At 39.7% G+C, this 21333-nt stretch overlaps 1 protein-coding gene across 1 annotated transcript in view; it reads right to left on the bottom strand.

Moving 5' to 3' along the window:
* Positions 1-6029: 6029 nt before the first annotated feature.
* ZC3H12B (zinc finger CCCH-type containing 12B) overlaps positions 6030-21333 on the bottom strand; it is a gene marked incomplete at its 3' end in the record, with an annotated part of 32922 nt that continues 17618 nt past the window's right edge. Inside the window, exons 2-5 of the mRNA XM_084258308.1 lie at positions 12394-12533; positions 10753-10987; positions 9347-9453; positions 6030-7453 (exon numbers count right to left, since the gene is read on the bottom strand). Of these exons, the coding sequence (XP_084114434.1) occupies positions 6030-7453; positions 9347-9453; positions 10753-10987; positions 12394-12533 (1906 nt within the window). The remainder of the gene's footprint in view (positions 7454-9346; positions 9454-10752; positions 10988-12393; positions 12534-21333) is intronic.

Below are 21333 nucleotides of genomic sequence, written 5' to 3'. Positions count from 1 at the left end.
AATTGCATGAGTTTATCTTTTTTGAATGCTGAGTAATATTCCATGGTATATATGTACCACATCTTCTTGATCCAGTCATCTATTTTTGGGCATTTGGGCTGTTTCCAAAGCTTAGCTATGTTTTAATTTGTGTTAAAAGCCTAGGGAGTCCCCAACACCTCTTTGAATTAAGAATTGGTGCACAGGTTTTACCAAATTATCAAAGGGGGCCATCAACCCAATGGCCCATGAGAATTAAGATTTACTGTCCTATGTGAACCCAAGCATTAGGCAGAGGCAAAGCAGTCTTCGGCACTGGTTAATGCAGTCAATTTCCTTTCAATTCTTCCCTTTTCAATACAGTGGTAAATGCTGTCCTTTAACACCCTGGAATGTCAGCTGAACGAGCCCTCAAAGAGCATCTAGCTCACCTCTAGTCAAGAGATTTTGTAAATATGTACTGTGAATGCCTGAATGCCTATTCCTGGGGAGCTGGGTACTGTAAGTTCTTGCTCCCCCTCTGCTACTCTCTAGAGAAGCCTGGATTTTATCTATTGTGTATGTTTTGGGATCCTACATAAGATTTCTTTTGTAAAATGGATTTTGCTTGTTAAAAAAATAGGAAATCCTAGTTCTCAGCTAGCCCCCTCATTTTATACATTAAGAAACCAAGGCAGACAAAAAAGGGGAAGGCACAGAACAATTATTTTGGTAGAGATCCACATTTTTCCCAAAATCAGCATCACTTGGGTATTTGTGAGAAATGAAAATTATTTGAACCCCACTCCTGATCTGAATCAGAAAAGTTGAGGATGAGCAGCAATGTGGTTTAACAGCCCTTTCCACTGATTCTGATGTATAAAGAAGTTTGAGAATCACAGGTATAGAGGAGTGAGCTACACAAAGACCTATGTACCAGGCAAGCTACACTACTTGCAAATGTGATGTAGTCTCAAGTCAGAACAAGGAGTGAAGGAAGGTCTGGAGGATAATAAATAGCATGGCATGTTGGGACACCAATTAAGGTCCCAGTGTGTTTAAAGTGGAAGATCCTGAGGACAGAGAAGTAAGCTAGAGAAGAATGTGGTCAGATTAGTTGATTTTCCACCTATGATTAGGGAGAGGCTTTGGACACTGAATTATCTCTGTGGCCTTGAGGCTCCAGGGGAGAACTTACAGGTTGCTTACAGAAATCAGCCCTGGGCCCTGAGCCCTCCACCTGGTTGTGACCTACCAGTGGAGGCCCAGCCCAGCCCAGCCCAGCTCAGCCCTGTGGGAAATAGCCGTTGACAAGGATTTGGAGCTGTGTTAGTATATAAAAATTATAGGATATATGCTTACTATGCTAAAATTCAGATGAACTCATTTAAGAAAATCCCTGTCCTTATATCCTTATAATGTAACTCAGGCTGCAAATCCCAAGAACAGAAATTTCATTTTTCAGGAGTGAATTGAAATCTGTATATTATGGGCCATATGGCTTTTGTGTGATGTTCTTGATGAAACAGAGTCATTAGTAGTTAGTAAACAAATAATTTATGTAGTAAATAGTTATGGTTACAGTTCAGTGTCAATGATACAGCATTCGTCATCATGATTGTAAGTGAAAGAAAACCTCATGAAGTAATCATAGCACATTCATGCTAGCAAGAACATACTGCAAAACTTTGCACATGCATTATAGGGGCAGACAAAATTAGGGACACAATATTTTTTCACTCATTTCTGTTTGGCCTTGTGTATTTTGTCATTGAGACTTACATTATGTTTGGGTCAAACAAAAAACCCAAAGAGGTTTGTAAAAATTTACAACCATTAAACAATATTGTTTAATCTCACAAATGGATAAAGCATACTACTACAGCTCAGTGATACACAAACCAAGACTAAAAGTAGTCATTCTGCCTATGTATATAGCTGGCTAGAATATGATAGATGATTAGTGTGGTTGGTCTTTTCAAAGGCATAGACTAGACAAGCAGGTTACAGAAATATACTGGTTTCCAATGAGAACTAAAGGTAGTGCCATTTTTGTTGAAAACTCCACTCCTCAGTTACAAGACCTGAGGAGTAACAAACTAGAGTGGAAGGCAGAAAAGGGTTAGAAGGAGACCTGAGTAGGGAGGACTCTTTGAACAGCTCAACATTACTTTCTTTGTGAAGTTTCAGATGTGGTTCTCAGAGGAAAACAAAGTGTAGTGAAATTGTTGGCCCTAAACAAGGACATTTGTACAAAGTCCCATACTTACAGCATAAATAGAATGGCAACTGAGCGTCTCTCAAAATGAACTCTTCTATATTAGAAGAAAACCCAGTGCCACGGATTAGTGGATATCAATGTAGAAAGTGGATATCAATTATAGAAAGATAATTTATTTCTAAATAGAAAAAAATGGGTTTTCAAAGTTTTCTCCTGGAAGATAGTAGATGGGGGGAGGGGATACGGGAAGAGGGTGGAGAGAGAGATGGAATGTGTGTGTGTATGTCATTACTTAGAAGAAGAAAAATCGTGTGGACCATCTCCATAAGGCACCTGTCATTCTCCCTTCCATACCTTGCACCTTAAGAGAGAGTACAAGAGTATAATGGCTGTATGTTCCCTTTGAAAAGGCTACTTTCCTTTGAACGGTCTTACAGAAGCAGTACCCTGGATTGACAATGCCACTCCAGAGGTACACTTCTTCAGGTCAAAATAACAACAAATCATGAAAAGAAAAAAAAAATCACAAAATCTATAAAATTTAGGACCTGAACAGTCACAGACTTGCTATGAGTTCAGAAACTCAGAGACTTAAAATTACAAAGCACCTCTTGCAAAATGTTCTGCTTCTTGAAAATTACACAAAACTGTGTAGTAAGCCCCTGCTGAGTGCTTGGAGGTAAGTATCCTGAAGGACACACTCTTAGCCCCACAAAGGAAGCTTGATTTTATTATTAAGGGAGCCAAAGGGGTCCCAGTACTTCTTTGTATTTGCTGTTTTATAATTATAGACAAAATGTAAAAGTCAGGAACTGTGCTGCAGACCTCAATATTTAAAAAAAATGTTTCTTTAGTAATGAAGAAGCAAGCTGGATATTTGCATTCATATTTGTGTAGCTCCTTTTATATATATATATATATTTTATTTATTTATTTATACAAGCACAGGGTACAGTCAGAAGCACGGAGGGTGAGAGAACTCACCAGAGCCAGAGCGGGGAACAGAGCAGGCAGAAGGACCGAGGTACACTGTTGAGGGGAGCAGCGGGCGGCAGGAGAGGTCTGCGCACCATGTGGGACCCTCCTCCTGTGGCCAGGGAGCAGCCGGGGATCGAACCGGCGTTGCAGAGGCTGTGGGCAGCTTCGTAACGCAGCACTCAACCGCTGCGCCACCGGGGAGGCCCTCCTTTTATATATTTTTACAGGTGATTCACTGACGACTTTACACAAAATCCCTTTTGCAAGGACATTAATAGGCTAAAGAGAACTTGTGCATTGTAATGCTTGAAATTAATTGTACACACAACTCCTGTGTGCACAGTAATAAAGAGGCCTTGAAAAATTTTCTTTGTCTATAAATTACTACTGCCCTTTGGAAATAAAAGCTCCCTCACAATCCCTGGGCTACTTCCCTGTGACACACAGTGCCACAAACATAATGAAAAAACAGTAGCAAACCTATTTTAAGATGAGTTTTGTACATTTGTTTCTATACAATCAGGAAAAAAGATACAATTTGCATCAACAAAAGGTCATTCCTGGTTATTTGAGCATTGCTTTTAGCTGCTTTGGTTCATACACATTTTATGAAGAGAATGGCCATTGTCTTTAGTAAATAAATACATATGCTGCCTTAAAAATATTTCCTGTATTGGAGTAGCTTAAGTTTTTCGAGTGCTATGAACATGTTCAGGATGAGAATTGCAGCTGACAAGAGTATTCTTGTGCTTCCCTGTAAATTGTGCAGCTAGTGGAAACCATAGGGCCATTGATGATTTTGGTAGGAAGATGAATGGCACAAAGGCAGTAAAGTCAACTAAGATTGTCATACACCCTGATTTAAACATGGGACAGATTTAGAAGGCCCAAAATGTTGAAGGTATGAGGTGGTGTTTTGTGAAATAGCAAGTACTTCAGTGGCAACTGTCACTCTTTATGGACCTACCTGATAAGAAATGCTTTTACACATTAATGTGCTGGAGGATGGGAAGATCAGAGGGTAGGAGATGAATGTGAAGTTGTGGTTAACTAAAGAGAAACATTGGTTGAGATGCAGTTTTGATCAACTAGGGACAGAGACAGTCAGAAAGCAGCATGCAAGCCATTATCGAACCACCAGAAACAACCCTGACTGCAGGCTCACATTCGGAGTGTTTCACAGTAAGAAACATTTATAGGCAGTGTCACACCTTCTTATGAAGAAACAAAGGCCAAGACCAGGCCTTCTCAACTTTCATGAAAAAAAAGACCATAGAAATTAGCAAGTCTCAGCTCAAGAAATAGTGAGCTGGTTCAAAATGTTGAAGTATACAATGGATTCAAAAAGGGGGTTCATTTAGGGCAGCTTAAAAACAAAGCAAAACAAAACAAAACAATAAACACCTCTTCAAGAGGCATTTAACTAAAAATATACCCTCCCTGAACAAGATACAAGTTGCACAAATGGTGTTGCAAAGTCCTGCCTTCTTTCTTAACACCTTAAAGAATTATCTAAGGGCCACTTCATCCTCCTTGCATGGATTAAAAATGACAACTATTACAAACATGCAGCATCCCTTTTTGGAAGCTGCCTTTTCAACCTAGAAGATCCTCTGGTTTTGTTTCTTAAATTCTGCTCTGTGAATGATTGACCTTATCACCCGAAGAATGGACAGCAGGAGAAAGGGTTTGCATGGCTGTGCACTGTCTTCCATTATATTTCATCCCATGGTGTTGAATACTGCATAGGTCACGAGTCCAAAGACTTGTGTCAATCCCTTCTTGAGTGCAGCTTTTGTGTTCATCACTGAATGCTTTATGAGTTTAGCTATTTCTTTTGGGATAAGGGAAGCCAATTCTTGTAGTAAATCCCTTGGTCCTGTTCAAACTCTTTTGTACTTGTCTAGCACACACATCTTCAGAAGAAGGCTGCAATCTAACCCCTAATTGCTGAGATGAAGAGACTTGAAAGCTAATAAGAACTGTCAATAAATGTTGACAAGTAAAAAGTGCAAAGGAAATAGAGCTGGTTTGCTCTGATACCTAGGAAAGCAATGTTCAAATATAGGCATATAATTTCACTTTCAAAACTAGTTGAAACTATGAAATGTCATATAAAAAAGTCGAGTAAGATTTGTGATCTACACAGCTGTAGATTGAGGATGGTGCATCATCTATTTTTTCACCATCTATCTTTTATCTAGAAGGTAATACAGAGACATATACACATCTTAAACTACATATAGTCACACATGCAACATAATTGCTAACAATAAGTTTGAAATATAGCTCTAGAAACTTCAATGTGACCCAATAATGTGGTTATTAAAGATATTGAATGGTCAGATAGCCATGCAATGAAGTATTCATTTACTTTTAAATAGCCATATATATTCCTATTACAAATCCTAGAAAGTTAATTCCACATACGATGTGATCCTGATGCTGTTACTCTAAATTACATGTATCGTCGATACATGGTAATATAGAATGTGTGACTAAGAAAATGCTGATAATGGAATCCGTTGGGGTTTCTTGAGTTTAGGCCTTTCCCCCTAGGTTTTATTCTCCATTGCCTGCATGGTACAGTGCAAAAGGGCATGGAACTTGGAGTCAGAGGACTTGGGTGAGAGTGCTGAATTGGTCATTTGGTAGCAGTGTGAACATGGCAAGTCATTTAATCTCACCAAGTTTTAAATTTTCTTGTCCAGGAAACAAAACATTAGTAAGACTTACCTCACAAGGTTATGCGCTTCAATGGTATAAATACTTTGTAACTTGTAAAGCCCAACACATAATTGTTAATTACATAGTATTAGTGCATTATTAGCATCAATATTCATATCTGTATAAAGGAATAAGTTGTATCTTGTCAACGTGCAGACCTAAGCTTAGAGACAATCAAGGCTGCCAACTGCTGAGCGTCTGCTGTGTGGGGATTCTTTTCCATCACCGCAAGGACAATGTTTGAAGGAAAAATATTGCAGAGGTTCTTATAGGTCTGATACTGGTGCTCAGGGATCATATGCTCCCTGGAATCATTGCCCATTCCAACCCAAGGATTCCTCCAAAGTTGATCCATCTTTTCAGGCACACTTCGTATCATGACTGGCTCATAGCATGGCTGCATGAGACTGTTACTCAAGGGATAGGAGTGGTAGCCATAGGAATCAGTTGAACATGGCAGTGGGTCCCAGCTGGCATGTTGTTCCCGGCACAGAGGAGGACGCCTTTGCCTTATGGGGTTGCTCTCATAAAGGCGTGAGTCAGAAATGCTGTCCATCCTCGTCATCACTAGGGCACGTCCTGGCTGCAGGGGCATCGCACCAGGATATGTATTGGGGGGCAAGGGGTAGTCTCCAGCACAGGTGGAGCATGCTCCAGTTGCTGAATGCTGGGTATGCAGAACTAAGTGAGGAATTGACTGCTTGTGGGAGGCTTGTTTAGAATCCTCTGGGCCATAGCTCTGCACTCGTGTTAAGGCTTCATGGTAACCATGAGAAAAAGGCTGGAGTCGATTTTGAGATGCTGAACGATGCAGTTTCAAACTGCTTCCAGGATGGGCATCAGCTACAGCCATGTACAGGTTGTTGTAAGAGGAATAGTTGTCGTTCCTGGTATGGCTCATACAGCTGTCAGGACAAAGGCTGGGGTTCCGGGCATATACACCCCAGTCTGTTTCAGTCATATAATATTCTCGATTATGTATGCTGTTAATATTCAGTTTGGAGAAATCCCCTAACATTGAATAGTAGCCATGGTCCCCCAAGGACTCAAACTTTGGGTATTGCTCAGCATAGCTAATAGGGGTGCCATGGCTATTGGTAACCAGAATGGGAGGGTACTGCATGCTGGCCATGTGCTCCAAAGAGGCCTTCTGGTGGGAAAAATTAGAGGATCCTGGCACTGGGCTGCTGGCTGAACGGGTATTGAGTGCACCCACTGCATGACTTTTGGTGGGTTGGATTGTGGGGACACTTAGGGCGGTGACAAGTGAGGGGACAGAACTTGCCTCAGCTTTACGGACAATGGACAGCCATTCCTCAGGCTCCACAGCCATAGACCGAATACTGGGATCTGACTGGCGCTTGGGGGCCACACGTTTGACTTCTGAAGTTATCTCACCTTTGGCAATAGGCAGCCCTGTACCACCCTTGACCAGGGTGCCTTCACTCATGGTTTTCACCGTGGACAGCTTGGCACTGATGCGGAGCTCATCAGCCACGGAACGCTGGGGTTGGTTGGCCCGCTCTGGATGGTAGTATTTGCACTTGTGGCCGTAGGTGCATTTTTTGCCTGAAAAATAGTGCCTTAAGGTAAGATTGTCTCACAGTGGTGCAATTCTCTGTGCTAAAAACTGGTCACCCAGGTGACAAGTTTGGGGTTAAGGCAGAAAATTAATGGACCATAAAGATGAGAGGCAGACAATAACAAGGAGGTATCATATACTGTGAAGAAAGGGGGTAGAAAAGGAAAGCTAGAGAGGAAACTGCAGTATGAAAACTAAAAGCTGAGCTCCTCCCTCCCTCTCACCCCTCTCCCTCCTCCCCTGCAGTATGTCTCTGGTTTATAATTGTCTTTGCTTTGTTGTGTTTTGTACTGTTATTATTATTTTTTTTACACTGATGTCTTATTTGGTTCCCCTATATTCCTTTTATAAGTGAAACCATCCGATATTTTTCTTTTTCCTTCTGATTTATTTCACTGAGAATAATTCCTTCTAGCTCCAGCCACGTTGCTGCGAATGGCATGAGTTTATCTTTTTTGATTGCTCAATAATATTCCATTGTGTATATATACCACATCTTCTTGATCCAGTCATCTATTTTTGGGCATTTGGGTTGTTTCCAGGTTTTACCTATTGTAAATAGTGCTGAAATAAACATAGGTGTACAGGTGCTCTGGGGACTCAATCTGAGGGGGTGGGGTGAAGCAAATATTGTCTAAAAAATGTGAAAAATGATAAATGTTAAAATAAATAAAATGGAAACTAAAAAAAAAAAACTGAAAGCTGAGAGTTGAACAAGTCTTCATTTCCACACAACTTTTACTAGGTACAACATAGGCAGAAATAGTGTAGAGCAGCAGCAAGCAGGATAATGCACTGCAAAGAACACAGGCTTGTAGACTACTCAGAGCTAAGTTTCAATCCTAGTTATGTCACTTACTGATCTTGTGATCTTGTAAGTAACTTTACTTCTTAAGCTTCATTTTTCTCTTCTATAAACTAGGCTCATAATCATGCATATGTTATAGGGTCATTGTGAAGATGGAATAAAGATAATAAATGTGAAGCAATGCTATGATTTAAAAAAATGTTATTTGTGAAGAAAAAAACCAAAGATGGGCCATGAACAAAAAGTGAAATATTCAAAGTAGCCTCAGACCAGGCAACCCATATTTCATGGTTAGGCTCATGAATTTTGTATGAGAGGCACTTAAGATCATGAATGCACTCTAGAAAATGATATTATTATTTTTTAAGAAATTTTTTATTTATTTATACAAGAACTGGGGTACAGGCCAGATTCGCGGGAGGGTGAGAGGATTCACCAAAGACAGAGCGGGGAACAGAACAGGCAGACTGATGAAATACACTGCTGAAGGGAGCAGCGGGCACGACAGGAGAGTTCTGCTGTACCATGTAGGACCCTCGTCGGCCAGCCGGATCGAACCGGCGCTGCAGAGGCTGCGGACAGCTTCACAGTGTGGCGCTCAACTGCCTGCACCACCAGGGGAGGCCCCAATATTTTTATTTTTTAAAAGCAACTTAAAATGAAGTCTGGAAGCAAACTGAAATGTAGCATTCTGAAGAAAAGGGTATGATTACTGATAGTTGACAAAGGGTATAGATAGCTGCCTGAGAGATACATCTTTCTTGGTGACAAGCCCAATTTGTCATTGTCCTTTCTACTTCCATAGGCCATGTGGGTTTCTGGAAGTTCCAGCCCTCAATGACACTGCTCAGGACAGGAACAGCTAGAGCACAATGCATCATTCTAACAAGTGACAACTAATACAGTTTCTAGGATGTGTCTTTAAATGTGTAACTGAGAATATATGAAGATACAGACTTTAACCTACATAAAGTGAATTAGCTGGAATTTTTTAGTTGAAAGGGAAACATTAAAAGTATTCTCAGAGTATTTATGTTTCCCATAGAACTCAGTTCTACACAGAGGTACTCACCATAAGGGCATGGTTGCTTCTTGTGCTCAGGAACAACAGGTCTTTTTCTTAAGAAATTTTCAAGGCTTGGGCCATGACGTCCTAAAGGATCATCTGGAGGCATAAATCTGAAAGTTCGCAAGCAGGAAGTAAATGTCTTTCCTCTGTGCCCACTATCACTTATCAGAAGTTCATACTTGCATTACCACTAGCCTATACTGTCATCACAAACTTTTTGTAAAATTAATTTTGTAGTATTTTTTACATCCTTGTTCATTTTTAAACAATATTTGCTTTCCCCCACCCCCTCAGGTGTAGTCCCCATAGAGTTTCCTTTAGCAATGCAACCCTGCACCATGACCACAGGCCCCTGTGCTCCTCCCTCCCTCCCTTTGATCCCTCTTCTGCCTCCTCCCTTGTTTTTGCTTTGTTGTGTTTTGTGCTGTTATTGTTTTTTTTACACTGATGTCTTATTTGGTTCATCTATATTCCCTGCTAGAAGTGAAACCATCTGGTATTTTTCTTTTTCCCTCTGGCTTATTTCACTGAGCATAATTCTTCTAGCTCCATCCACGTTGCTGCGGATGACATGAGTTTATCTTTTTTGATTTCTGAAGAAGATAAACAAGGAAAGAAAGGCACAGCCTTCTAATTGTCCTTCTTTCCTCGTTTATCTTCTACTAAGCCAGCAGTCCTTCCCTCTGGTCACATTTAATCACAAATAAAGATGTGTATCATTCTTCCATGGGCTATATACTGCTGGTTTCCCCAACATGCAACACATTTTCATTCCTTATATCCTTATTATTTATGATGTCCTCTTTACTGTTAATGTCCAGCAGCCCCCTTTCTTTTCTGTATATTTTATCTCGAAGTGATTTTTTATTATTTCGCATAGACAAAGCAACTTTTAAAAATTCCAACCATAGGGCCTCCCCGGTGGAGCAGCAGGTTGAGCGCAGCACTGTGAGGCTGTCCGCAGCCTCTGCAGCACCGGTTCGATTCCCAGCCAGCCAGGGAGATTCCCACATGGCGCGGCAGACCTATCCTGTCTCGCCCACTGCTCCCCTCAGCAGTGTATTTCTGTCCTTCTGCCTGTTCTGCTCCATGCATTGTCTCTGGTGAATTCTCTCACCTCCCGTGCCTCTGGCATGTAGCCCAGTGCATGTATAAATAAATAAATCTTTAAAAAAATTCCAAGCATAGCACTTATTGTTTGTCTCACAATGGGTTTGTCTCTTTCTCTGTCCACTACACTTTAAGTGTTTTAAGGATGAGTCTCATTTCTTATTCAGCCTTTATCCCCATGGCCATCAGCATAACGCACATTATACAGAAAGTGTTTACTAAAGGTTTATTGAAATGAAATCTAACCCTAGTTGTAACTTCGATTTAGGCTATTCGGTGCCTACTGAAAAGAAACGTACTTGTCATTCACAAAAGAATACATTAACAACCGCTCCTCTATAAACTTCTTCCATTCTGGTTTTTCAACTTGAAGGTCTCGGTAGTTATCATTGGATACTATGATGCCATCAGAATCAAAAGCCAGTTTAACTATGAACCGGTCATCGTAGCAGACAACTCTCCTGCCCTGGACCCTTCTGGATGGTGTGAAGACAAGAATCTTTTCCTTTTCCAGTTTACGTAGTATATCTTGATCTGTTGAAATATGGATTGACATACCACAAAACAGAAATTATCCCCATACTGCAAATATGAAAGTTGGTACTAGATGGATATATTATTTGTTCTTAGAGAGAAAGTGGTCTCTGTTTCTAGATATGGCACCAATTTGGATTGTGACCTTAGGCAAGTCACCTTCACCTTTGAACTTCAGTTTTTTTTTTAAACTGATAAAATGAAGGAATCAAATTTAATGACATAAAAATTAAAAAAAATACCAATAATGAGAAATCACACTGATAACATTCTTGATGCATGGTTTGCCCTTTTGCTGAGGGACCAGCTTTTGGCTGGTTAAGAAAACAGGGCAGTATTCTGAGGAGCCGTCTGCCAGGAGGAAAGTTTTGCATTCTGCTTGAAAGAGGATCACAACTAAGGGGAAACATCAATCTGTAGCATGTGATTACTGACCCTCTTTCCTTTTAACCTCCTAATTGTTCAGGAAAGAAGGTTTGCTCAAATAATCAGGAGCCTGTTCAGCAGCTAGCAGACATTTCTGTGACATAGCTTTGACAGCCATTCACTGGACTTTCTTATTTGGCAAATCAGCAAGAGATGATACTTAAAGAACTGGGGTCTATATGCCTTGAAACACTACAGAGAACAAGCTTCATTTACTGCTGTAAGTGAATGTAAAGATCCTACTGCTATTAGGAACACATGACTTTTGTGAAAAATAAACACTTTTCCTTTAGTGGGTCCATTCCTCCATAAAGAAATATTAAAAATTATACTTAAAATCTGTGTTGGTATAAAGACAAATACTCTAGTTAGATATATTATTATTTATTCATTATCATATTAATTTTTTTCTTATGATGTTAAAATAAAATAAAATAATATTTGTAAGGGACTATAAATGTATTGTGACCTTAGGCATTGGGCCAACTGTGGCTCACAGATAAATTGACTCTGACTGCCATGGGGCTTCTCTCATTCTCTATTCTATCCCATAATTTGCAACCCCTACAATTATTTCTGTAGTATAGAATGAGATCCATTGTCTAACATTGTTTATTTAGACTTTTGGAAAATATAGTCACATTCATAACCATATTCATTCCCCTTTTAGTCTGGTTTATGTTCAAATAGAAAAGTATCCTGTTTTTTGTTTTGTTTTATTTTGTTTTTCTTTTCAGCTGTATGCTTTATTCTCTGCAAAATTGAAGTTGCTAGATTTAACTGCCCTATGACACAACACAATAGTGGGTTTATTTAGATCAGAAAATTCACACTTAAAAATTCACTTGGTAAAAGATCTTTTAAGTATACTTAATAAACTTAGAAAAATAATTATCTAAATTATGACCATCAACCGCTCACTAAACTACTTTACTAGCTTTACTTCTGGATAAGAAGATATGTCTGATTTGAAATATTACCTGTAATTGGTGCATCAGGGCGGGATTGCTCCTTTCTCCAAGCAGGCACAAATACAGTAACACTTTTATGGCCTTTATCTAGAAACCAATCCACAGCAAGTTGTATTCCTCTGCAGGAGAATTCCTGTTTATTCCCATGGCTTTAAGATTATGAGAGAAAAGAAGATTGACAACAGATAGCAAAAAATGCTCCCAAAAGGTTTTATTATTAGTACCAAGGCATTTGCAGTAGATATTATCTTTCCTGATAATGCTAAAACTAATTTTTTAATTATTACTGTTTATTTTTATTTTTTAATTTATTAATATTATTATTATTTATTTATTTATTTTTTACATCATGATTCATTTTTAAACAATATTTGCTTCCCACACCCCCTCAGGTGTAGTCCCCATAAAGTTTCCTTCACCAATGCACCTGTGCAGCATCACCTCAGTCTCCTTTGCTCCTCACTCCCTCCCTCCCTTTCATCCCTCTTCTGCCTCCTCCCTTGCAGTATGTCTCTGACTTACATTTCTCTGTTTTTGCTTTGTGGTGTTTTGTGATGTTATTATTTTTTTTTACACTGATGTCTTATTTGGTTCCCCTATATTCATTTTATTTTTAATTGCAATGATTTTTTTAATTTTTGTTGTTTTATATATTTCTTACATCATTTTTCATTTTTGCACAATGTATGCATTTTCATCTTGGTTATATTCCACATACAATTGCACCCCCCTTATTTTGACCCCAATCCCTCCTCCCCCCACCACCACAGTAGTGTGTCTCTGGTTTACAGTTGCTTGTTGATTTTGATTTTTTCTTTGTTATAGATATTATTTTTCCTGGTCCATTATTTAGGGTGGTGGGAGCGCAAACTGGTCCAACCACTATGGAAAGTTGTACGGAGATTCCTCAACCTACTAAGATAGAGCTTCCATATGATCCAGCAATTCCATTCCTAGATATTTACCCAAATGACACAGAAACATCAATTCAAAAGGGCACCTGCACCCCTATGTTTATAGCAGCACTATTTACAATAGCTAAGCTTTGGAAACAATCCAAATGCCCAAAAATAGATGACTAGATCAAGAAGATGTGGTGCATATACACAATGGAATATTACTCAGCAATCTAAAAAGATAAACTCATGCAATTTGCAGCAATGTGGATGGAGATGGAAGGGATCATGCTCAGCAAAATAAGCCAAAAAGACAAAGAAAAATACCAGATGGTTCCCCTATATTCTTGCCATAAGTGAAACCATCTGATATTTTTCTTTTTGCTTGTGGCTTATTTTATTGAGCATAATCTCTTCTTGCTCCATCCACATTGCTGCGAATGGCATGATTTTATTTTTTTGATTGCTAAATAATATTCCATTGTGTACACATACCACATCTTCTTGATCCAGTCATCTATTTTGGGGCATTTTTTTTTTCCAGGTTTTACCTATTGTAAACAGTGCTGCAATAAATATAGGTGTAGAGGTGTTCTTTTTAATCAATGTTTTTGTGTCATTTGGGTAGATGCCTAGTAGTGGAATTGCTGGGTCCTGTGGTAGCTCCATTTTTACTAGGTTGAGGAACATCCAGATAGCTTTCCATAAGCCCGTTTGTAGTCCCACCATCAATGTAGGAGAGTTCCTTTTTCACCACATCCTCACCAACCTTTGTTGTTGCTTATTTTTTTGATACGTGCCATGCTTACTGATGTAAGGTGGTATCTCAATGTGATTTTGATTTGCATTTCCCTGATTATAAGGGATGTTGAACATTTTTTCATATGCCTGTTGGCCATTTACATTTCCTCTTTGGAGAAATGTCTTTTAAGTTCTGCTCATTTCTTGACTGGATTGTTTATTTTGTTTTTGTTGAGTCATGTGAGTTCTTTGTATATCTCTGTGATCAGTCCTTTATCTGTTGAATGGATTGCAAAGATTTTTTTCCCAATCAGTGGGGTATCTCTCTGTTTTGCCTAATGTCTCTTTTGCTGTGCGGAATCTTTTCAGTTTGATGTAATCCCAGCTGTTTATCTTTTCCTTGACTATCTTTGCTTTGGTTGATGAGTCTTTAAAGATGTCATTGTGATGTATGTCTTGTAGTGTTTTACCTATATTTTCTTCTACATATTTTACAGTTTCAGTTCTTATGTCCAGTTTTCTAATCCCTTTTGAGTTGATTTTTTGTGCATGGTGAGAAGTAGTGGTCTAGTTTCATTTTTTTGCTTGTGGAGGTCCAGTTTTCCCAGCACCATTTATTGAACAAACTGTCCATTATCCATTGCATGTTCTTTGCTCCTTTGTCGAAGATCAGTTGTCCATACAAGTGTTGTTTTATTTCTGGGCTCTCTATTTGGTTCCATTTGTCTATGTGTCTGTCTTTGTACCAATACGAACCTGTTTTAATTATTATGGCTTTGTAGTATAGCTTGACGTTTGGAAGTGTGATACCTATTTTCTCCTTTATTTTCATCAGTAGGGCTTTGGCTATTCGTGTTTTTGTTTTTTGTGGTTCCATATGAATTTCATCAGTATTTGTTCTTTGTCTTTGAAGAATGTTATTGATATTTTTATTGGAATAGCGTTAAATCTGTATATTGCTTTTGGTAAGATGAACATTTTAATAATGTTAATTCTTACAATCCATGAGCAGGGGATGTCTTTCCATTCCTTTGTGTCTTCTTCTATTTGTTTTAAGAGTGTTTTATAATTTTCTTTGTATAGGCCTTTCACCTCTTTTGTTAGGTTTATTCCCAAGTATTTGATTTTTCTTATTTAAATTATAAAAGGGATAGTTTTCTTGATTTCTTCTTCAGATTGATTGTTTGCATATAGGAAGGCTACTGATTTTTGCATGTTGATTTTGTATCCTGCTACTTTACTGAACTGCTTGATTATTTTGAGTAGTTTTTCTGTGGCATTTTTAGGATTCTCTATGTATATTATTATATCATCTGCAAATAGTGAGATTTTTACTTTTTTTTCCCTATTTGAATTCCTTCTATGTCTTTTTCTTGTCGTATTGCCCTGCTCCAGTATTATATTGAAGAGCAGTGGTGAGAGAGGACATCAATTTATTGTTACTATTATCATTCAATTTTACTCAAATTATATTGATTACTATTCATTTAAAAATATGTGATTTGGGAGTATAGCTTCATACCTTGTCATATGCACTTGCTTTACCGACTCACCACCAAAATCTAGTGCCACTATGTAATCATGTTTAGCTTTCAACCTTTAACACCCTCCCTTCTCCCATTAGGTGAACATCATATTTTTCAGAATCTTAGGGTCTGAATTACTTTTAATGCAATCATTAAAATATTATCACTGCTATCATAACTTCCTTAAAGGTCACAGATGGTTAATAAGAACTCTTAAATTATAACATAATGGTGGTTATTTCCTATTTTGGTTCCATTGTCTCTCATCTTTTTCTGTTTCTACTATAAGCTTCTTTTAAAATATTCAGGTAAACATAAGATATAAGAAAAAAGGGGTTAATTAATGAAGAAGAGCTTTCATCAGATCTTTAGATAAAATTCATATGGAGAATTAGAGATGTATCATAAGCATATATATTAAGTCTAAACAACATTAACAGAAATAAAGATAAATACATAAATGATGACTGAAAATGGCTATCACATTTAATTAAATATAGTACAAAAATAAAAAAAATCATATGTATGTATATATATATATATATATGGTGCATGTTTTCCTGATGTATTGATTCCATATATATGGAATATATATATATATATTCCTTGTCTATATATATATTCCATGTCTATACTATTTATATATAGTACTAGGGGATTTCAATACTTCACTTTAACAGAAAATAAAGAAGCAGTAGCCTTAAGTGAGGAATTATATCACATGCATGTAATAAAGATTGATATTACACTATATACCCTAAAAGCAAATTCTTCTCAAGTGCGCATAGAACATCCATCATGATTCAACACACATTGGGTCAAAAGTCAAGTGTTAATAAGTTCATGAAGAATAAAGTCACATTAAATATCTTCTCAGATCACAATGCTATCAAGCTAGAAAGATAAAGCAGGAAGGGCCTCCCCGCTGGCGCAGCGGTTGAGCACTGGGTTGCGAAGCTGCCCGTGGCCTCTGCGGCGCCGGTTCGATCCCCGGCTGCTCCCCGGCCATCGGAGGAGGGTCCCACATGGCGCGCAGACCTCTCCTGCCGCCCGCTGCTCCCCTCAGCAGTGTACTTCGGTCCTTCTGCCTGCTCTGCTCCCCGCTCTGGCTCTGGTGAATTCTCTCACCCTCCCGCGCTTCTGACTGTACCCAGTGCTTGTATAAATAAATAAATAAATAAAAATTAATCTTAAAAAATATATATAAAAAAATTAAAAAAAAAAAGATAAAGCAGGAAAAAGTCTTTAATATATGGAATCTGAGTAACACACTACTGAAGGACTGCTGGGTTAATGATGGAATTAAAGGAGAAGTTAAAAAGTACCTGGAGACAAATGAAAATGAAGACCCAAAAAATCAGAAGTTGTAAAAGAAGCAAAAGCAGTACAAAGAGGGAAGACTATAGAAATACAGGCTCACATCAAGAATCACAAAAAAGCTCAACTAGAGGGGCGGAGCAACATGGCGGCGAGGAGACGCTGCGAGTAAGATCTCCCATTAAAAAAAGTTAATAGGGAGGAAAAGCGGCAGGTCCCAGTGAGAACTGGGACACGGAAGATAAACGGACGACTCCAGCAAACTGCCCGAAGAAGAAAGTTGCCATAAAAGAGGACGAGAAGGGAGGGAAGCGCAGAACCCTGCTCCCCTCCCCCGCCCACAGAGGCGGCACTCTCCGACCGGCAGAGACGAGGGAAACAACAAACCAAAACGCCCAACAAGAAAAACGGATGCAGCAAGTGGGACTGTGAGTGGAAAGGAACTATTTCAGCCACCACACCCCGTGAACGGGAGCTAAGGCGAACCCTGCAGGATCCGCCATGGAGGTGAGCTCCACGCGCCATTAAAGAGAGCCCCGCCCACCAGGAGGAGACCAGCACCAGCACACAGCCCCGGCCACCCGGTAAGCTTGTGCGAAAGCGGCGCTCGGATTGCAGCTGCCCAGGTCCCCGCGCCTGCGACCTAGGCTTGCGGGGAGACGGCAGAGGCCCTCCCTGAGTGAGCAGGAACAAGGTGCCCAGGCAGGGGAGCGGGATTCAAAAGGCGCCATTCCCGCGCCACTGAACTGGGCTACAGCCCGCGTCCTGGAACTGAGGGCTTTGGAACTGAGACCCGGGCGGAGGCCCTCCCTGAGTGAGCAGGAACAAGGCGCCCAGGCAGGGGAGCGGGATTCAAAAGGCGCCATTCCCGCGCCACTGATCTGGGCTACAGCCCGCATCCTGGAACTGAGGGCTTTGGAACTGAGACCCGGGGCACGAAATTAGGGGCGTGGGTTCCCCACGACGGTGGGGCACAAGGCAGACACAGCACCCCAAAGCCGTTGAGGTGTACCCTACCATCCCCGCTCTGCTCCCTGTCCCACGGGGTGGAAAATCAGCTCCCCAAGGGCTCTAGGAGAGATCTCTGGTGCCACCTAGCGACTTGACCCCAGCACAGGCTACTGAAGGAGCTAGTGGCCAGCTGGGGAGTTAGCCCACACCGGGCCCCTTCTGAACAAGTAGTCTGAGCCCACAGGGAGAGCGAGCACCCACAGCCGGGGCAGACCAGGCGCGCAGAAGAGTGTGCCTGAGACCAGAAGCGCAGGGAGTGTGTCCCACATCACCATTTTAGAACAGGGACATTTCTTCAGTAAAGACTACCTGCAGAAGGCTTCCTCAGGAGCCAGAGGTGAGCGGGGGAAGTTCGCCCACGCCAGACCCCCTCTGGCCTGCAGTCCAAGCCCAGAGGGGAGCAGGAACCCACCGCCGGGGCAGACCAGGCGCACAGGGGAGTGTGTCCCCACATCGGCATTTTAGAACAGGGACCTTTCTCCAGTAAAGGCTGCTTGAAACTGACAGATGACTCCTGGAAGAACCAGAGGGGAACAGAGAAGCCCACCCAAGATGCCGGCATGTCCCAACAACACAGTGTCCCAACGCATACGGCAAATTAGAAAACAGACAGTAGGGAGGAGAAGAACCACACGCAACCTAGCAACTCTCCAGAGAAAAAGCACACCACAAAAAGAAAGCCAGCCCCCAGATTGCAACAATAACTTGGAAGAATTTCTGAGCCTTCCAGAAAGAGAATTTAAAATTGCCGTGATTAAAAAACTGACAGAACTCATAAAGGAAAACAATGATAAGGGAAAAATAATCAACGATCAGAAGAATGCAATTGAGTCCCTAGAGAGGGAAAACAATGGTCAGAAGAAAGAAATTGAGTCCCTAAAGAGGGAAGTAAAAGAAATGCAGGAGATCAAAGAATTAATGGAAGAACTAAAGAATTCTGGGAAAAGCAATGAAAGCAGAATAGATGAAATGGAAGAACGAATAAGTAATCTTGAAGACACAGAAATAAAAAGAACCAAAACAGAAAAGGAAAGAGAAGTACGAAGGAAAAAGAACGAAGAAAGACTTCGGGAACTATCTGACTCCATGAGGAAAGGAAATATAAGAGTTATAGGAATACCAGAAGGAGAGGAGAGAGATGTAGGAACAGAGAAAATATTCAAAGAGATAATTGAAGAGAACTTCCCAAATGTGAAGAAGGAGCTGAAAATTGATATACAAGAAGCAAGAAGAACACCAAACTTCCACGACGAAAGGAAAAATACAGCAAGACACATAATAGTAAAGCTCCCAAGAATCCAGGACAAGGAAAAAATAATGAAGCTGGCAAGAGGGAAGAAACAGATAACATTCAAAGGAAAACCAATCAGGCTGACATCAGACTTCTCCGAAGAAACACTACGGGCAAGGAGAGAGTGGAGGGACATAGTCAACAGACTCCAAGAAAACAGATGCCAACCAAGAATACTCTATCCCGCAAAGCTCTCCTTCCTCTTTGAAGAAAGAATATGGACCTTCCCAGACAAACAGAAACTCCGGAATTTCATTGCAACTAAACCCCCACTCCAAAAAATACTACAAGGAGTCCTAAAGCCAGAACCTCAGAGCGACGAATAACAATGAAAGAAGGCCAAAAAAAAAAAAAGTTATTAAAAGAATAAATAAATAAAATCAAAGGAAAGACAAACACAATGGCAAATACAGATGTTAACATATCAATATTAACTCTAAATGTAAATGGACTAAACTCTTCAATAAAAAGACACAGAGTTGCAGCCTGGATTAAGAAACAAAACCCAACCTTTTGCTGTCTCCAGGAAACACATTTAGCTACAAAAGATAAAAATAGGCTCAAAGTTAAAGGATGGAAAACAATCCTACAAGCAAATGGACCAAAAAAGAAAGCAGGAACAGCTATACTTATATCAGATAAAACAGATTTCAAACTCAAAAAGATAAAAAGAGACCCCAATGGTCACTACATTATGATCAAGGGGACAATACTTCAAGAAGAAATAACACTCATTAACATATACTCACCAAACGAAGGAGCACCAAAATATATCAGACAACTGTTGTCCTCTCTGAAAACAGACATCAGAGAAAACACATACGTAGTGGGAGACTTCAACACACCACTATCAACAATGGATAGATCAACAAGACAAAAAATAAGTAAAGAAACCAAAGCTCTAAATAAAGACCTAGAGCAATTGGGCTTAACAGACATCTATAGAACACTAAACCCCAAAAAAACGGAGTACACATTTTTCTCAAGCGCACACGGATCATTCTCCAGGATCGATCACATACTGGGGCACAAGACAAACATCAACAGATACACCAAGATTGAAATCATATCAACCATCTTTTCTGACCATGAAGGCATCAAACTAGAAATAAACCATAAAAAGAAGGCAAGGAACTTTCCTACCTCATGGAGATTAAAAACCACACTACTGGAAGACCATTGGACTAATGAGGAGATCAAAGAAGAAATTAAAAAATTTTTTGAATTGAACGACAAGGAGGACACCAATATCCTAAATGTATGGGATGCAGCAAAAGCAGTAATAAGAGGAAAATATATAGCAATAGAAGCTCACATCAAGAAACAAGAAAGAACGCAAAGAAACAACCTAATCTCGAAGCTCAAAGATCTAGAAAAAGAACAACAAAAAAAACCCAAAACCAGTAGAAGAAAAGAAATAATAAAAACCAAAGCAGAAATAAATGAAATTGAAACTAAAAAAACAATCCAAAAGATCAATGAAACCAAGAGCTGGTTCTTTGAAAAAATCAATAAAATAGACAAACCCCTAGCCAGGCTCACAAAGGAAAAAAGGGAGAAAGCACAAATAAACAGGATCATCAATGAAAGAGGAGAAATCACAACGGACACAGCAGAAATCAAAAGAATAATCAGTAACTACTATGAACAGTTATATGGAAACAAGTTTAACAATCTAGAGGAGATGGACAAATTCCTACAACTCTACAATCACCCAAAGCTAGATAAAGAAGAAATAGAACACCTAAACAGACCAATTACAATTAGCGAAATTGAAATGGTAATCAAAAACCTCCCCAAAAACAAAAGCCCAGGACCTGATGGATTTACAAATGAATTCTACCAAACATTCAGAGACGAATTACTGCCTATCCTTCACAAACTCTTCCAAAAAATTGAGAAGGAAGGGACAATACCAAACACGTTTTATGAAGCCAACATTACACTAATACCAAAACTGAACAAGGACAACACAAAAAAGGAAAACTACAGGCCAATCTCCCTAATGAACACTGATGCAAAAATCCTCAATAAAATTTTAGCTATCAGAATCCAACAATGTATCCATAAGATAATTCACCACGACCAAGTAGGATTCATTCCAGGGGCACAAGGATGGTTTAACATCCGAAAATCAATCAACGTTATCCAACACATCAACAAAAAG

The sequence above is a fragment of the Talpa europaea genome (genome assembly GCF_964194135.1).
Source record: "Talpa europaea genome assembly, chromosome: X".
NCBI classification, from domain to species: Eukaryota; Metazoa; Chordata; class Mammalia; order Eulipotyphla; family Talpidae; genus Talpa; species Talpa europaea.
This window is presented reverse-complemented; position numbering and strand designations above follow the sequence as displayed.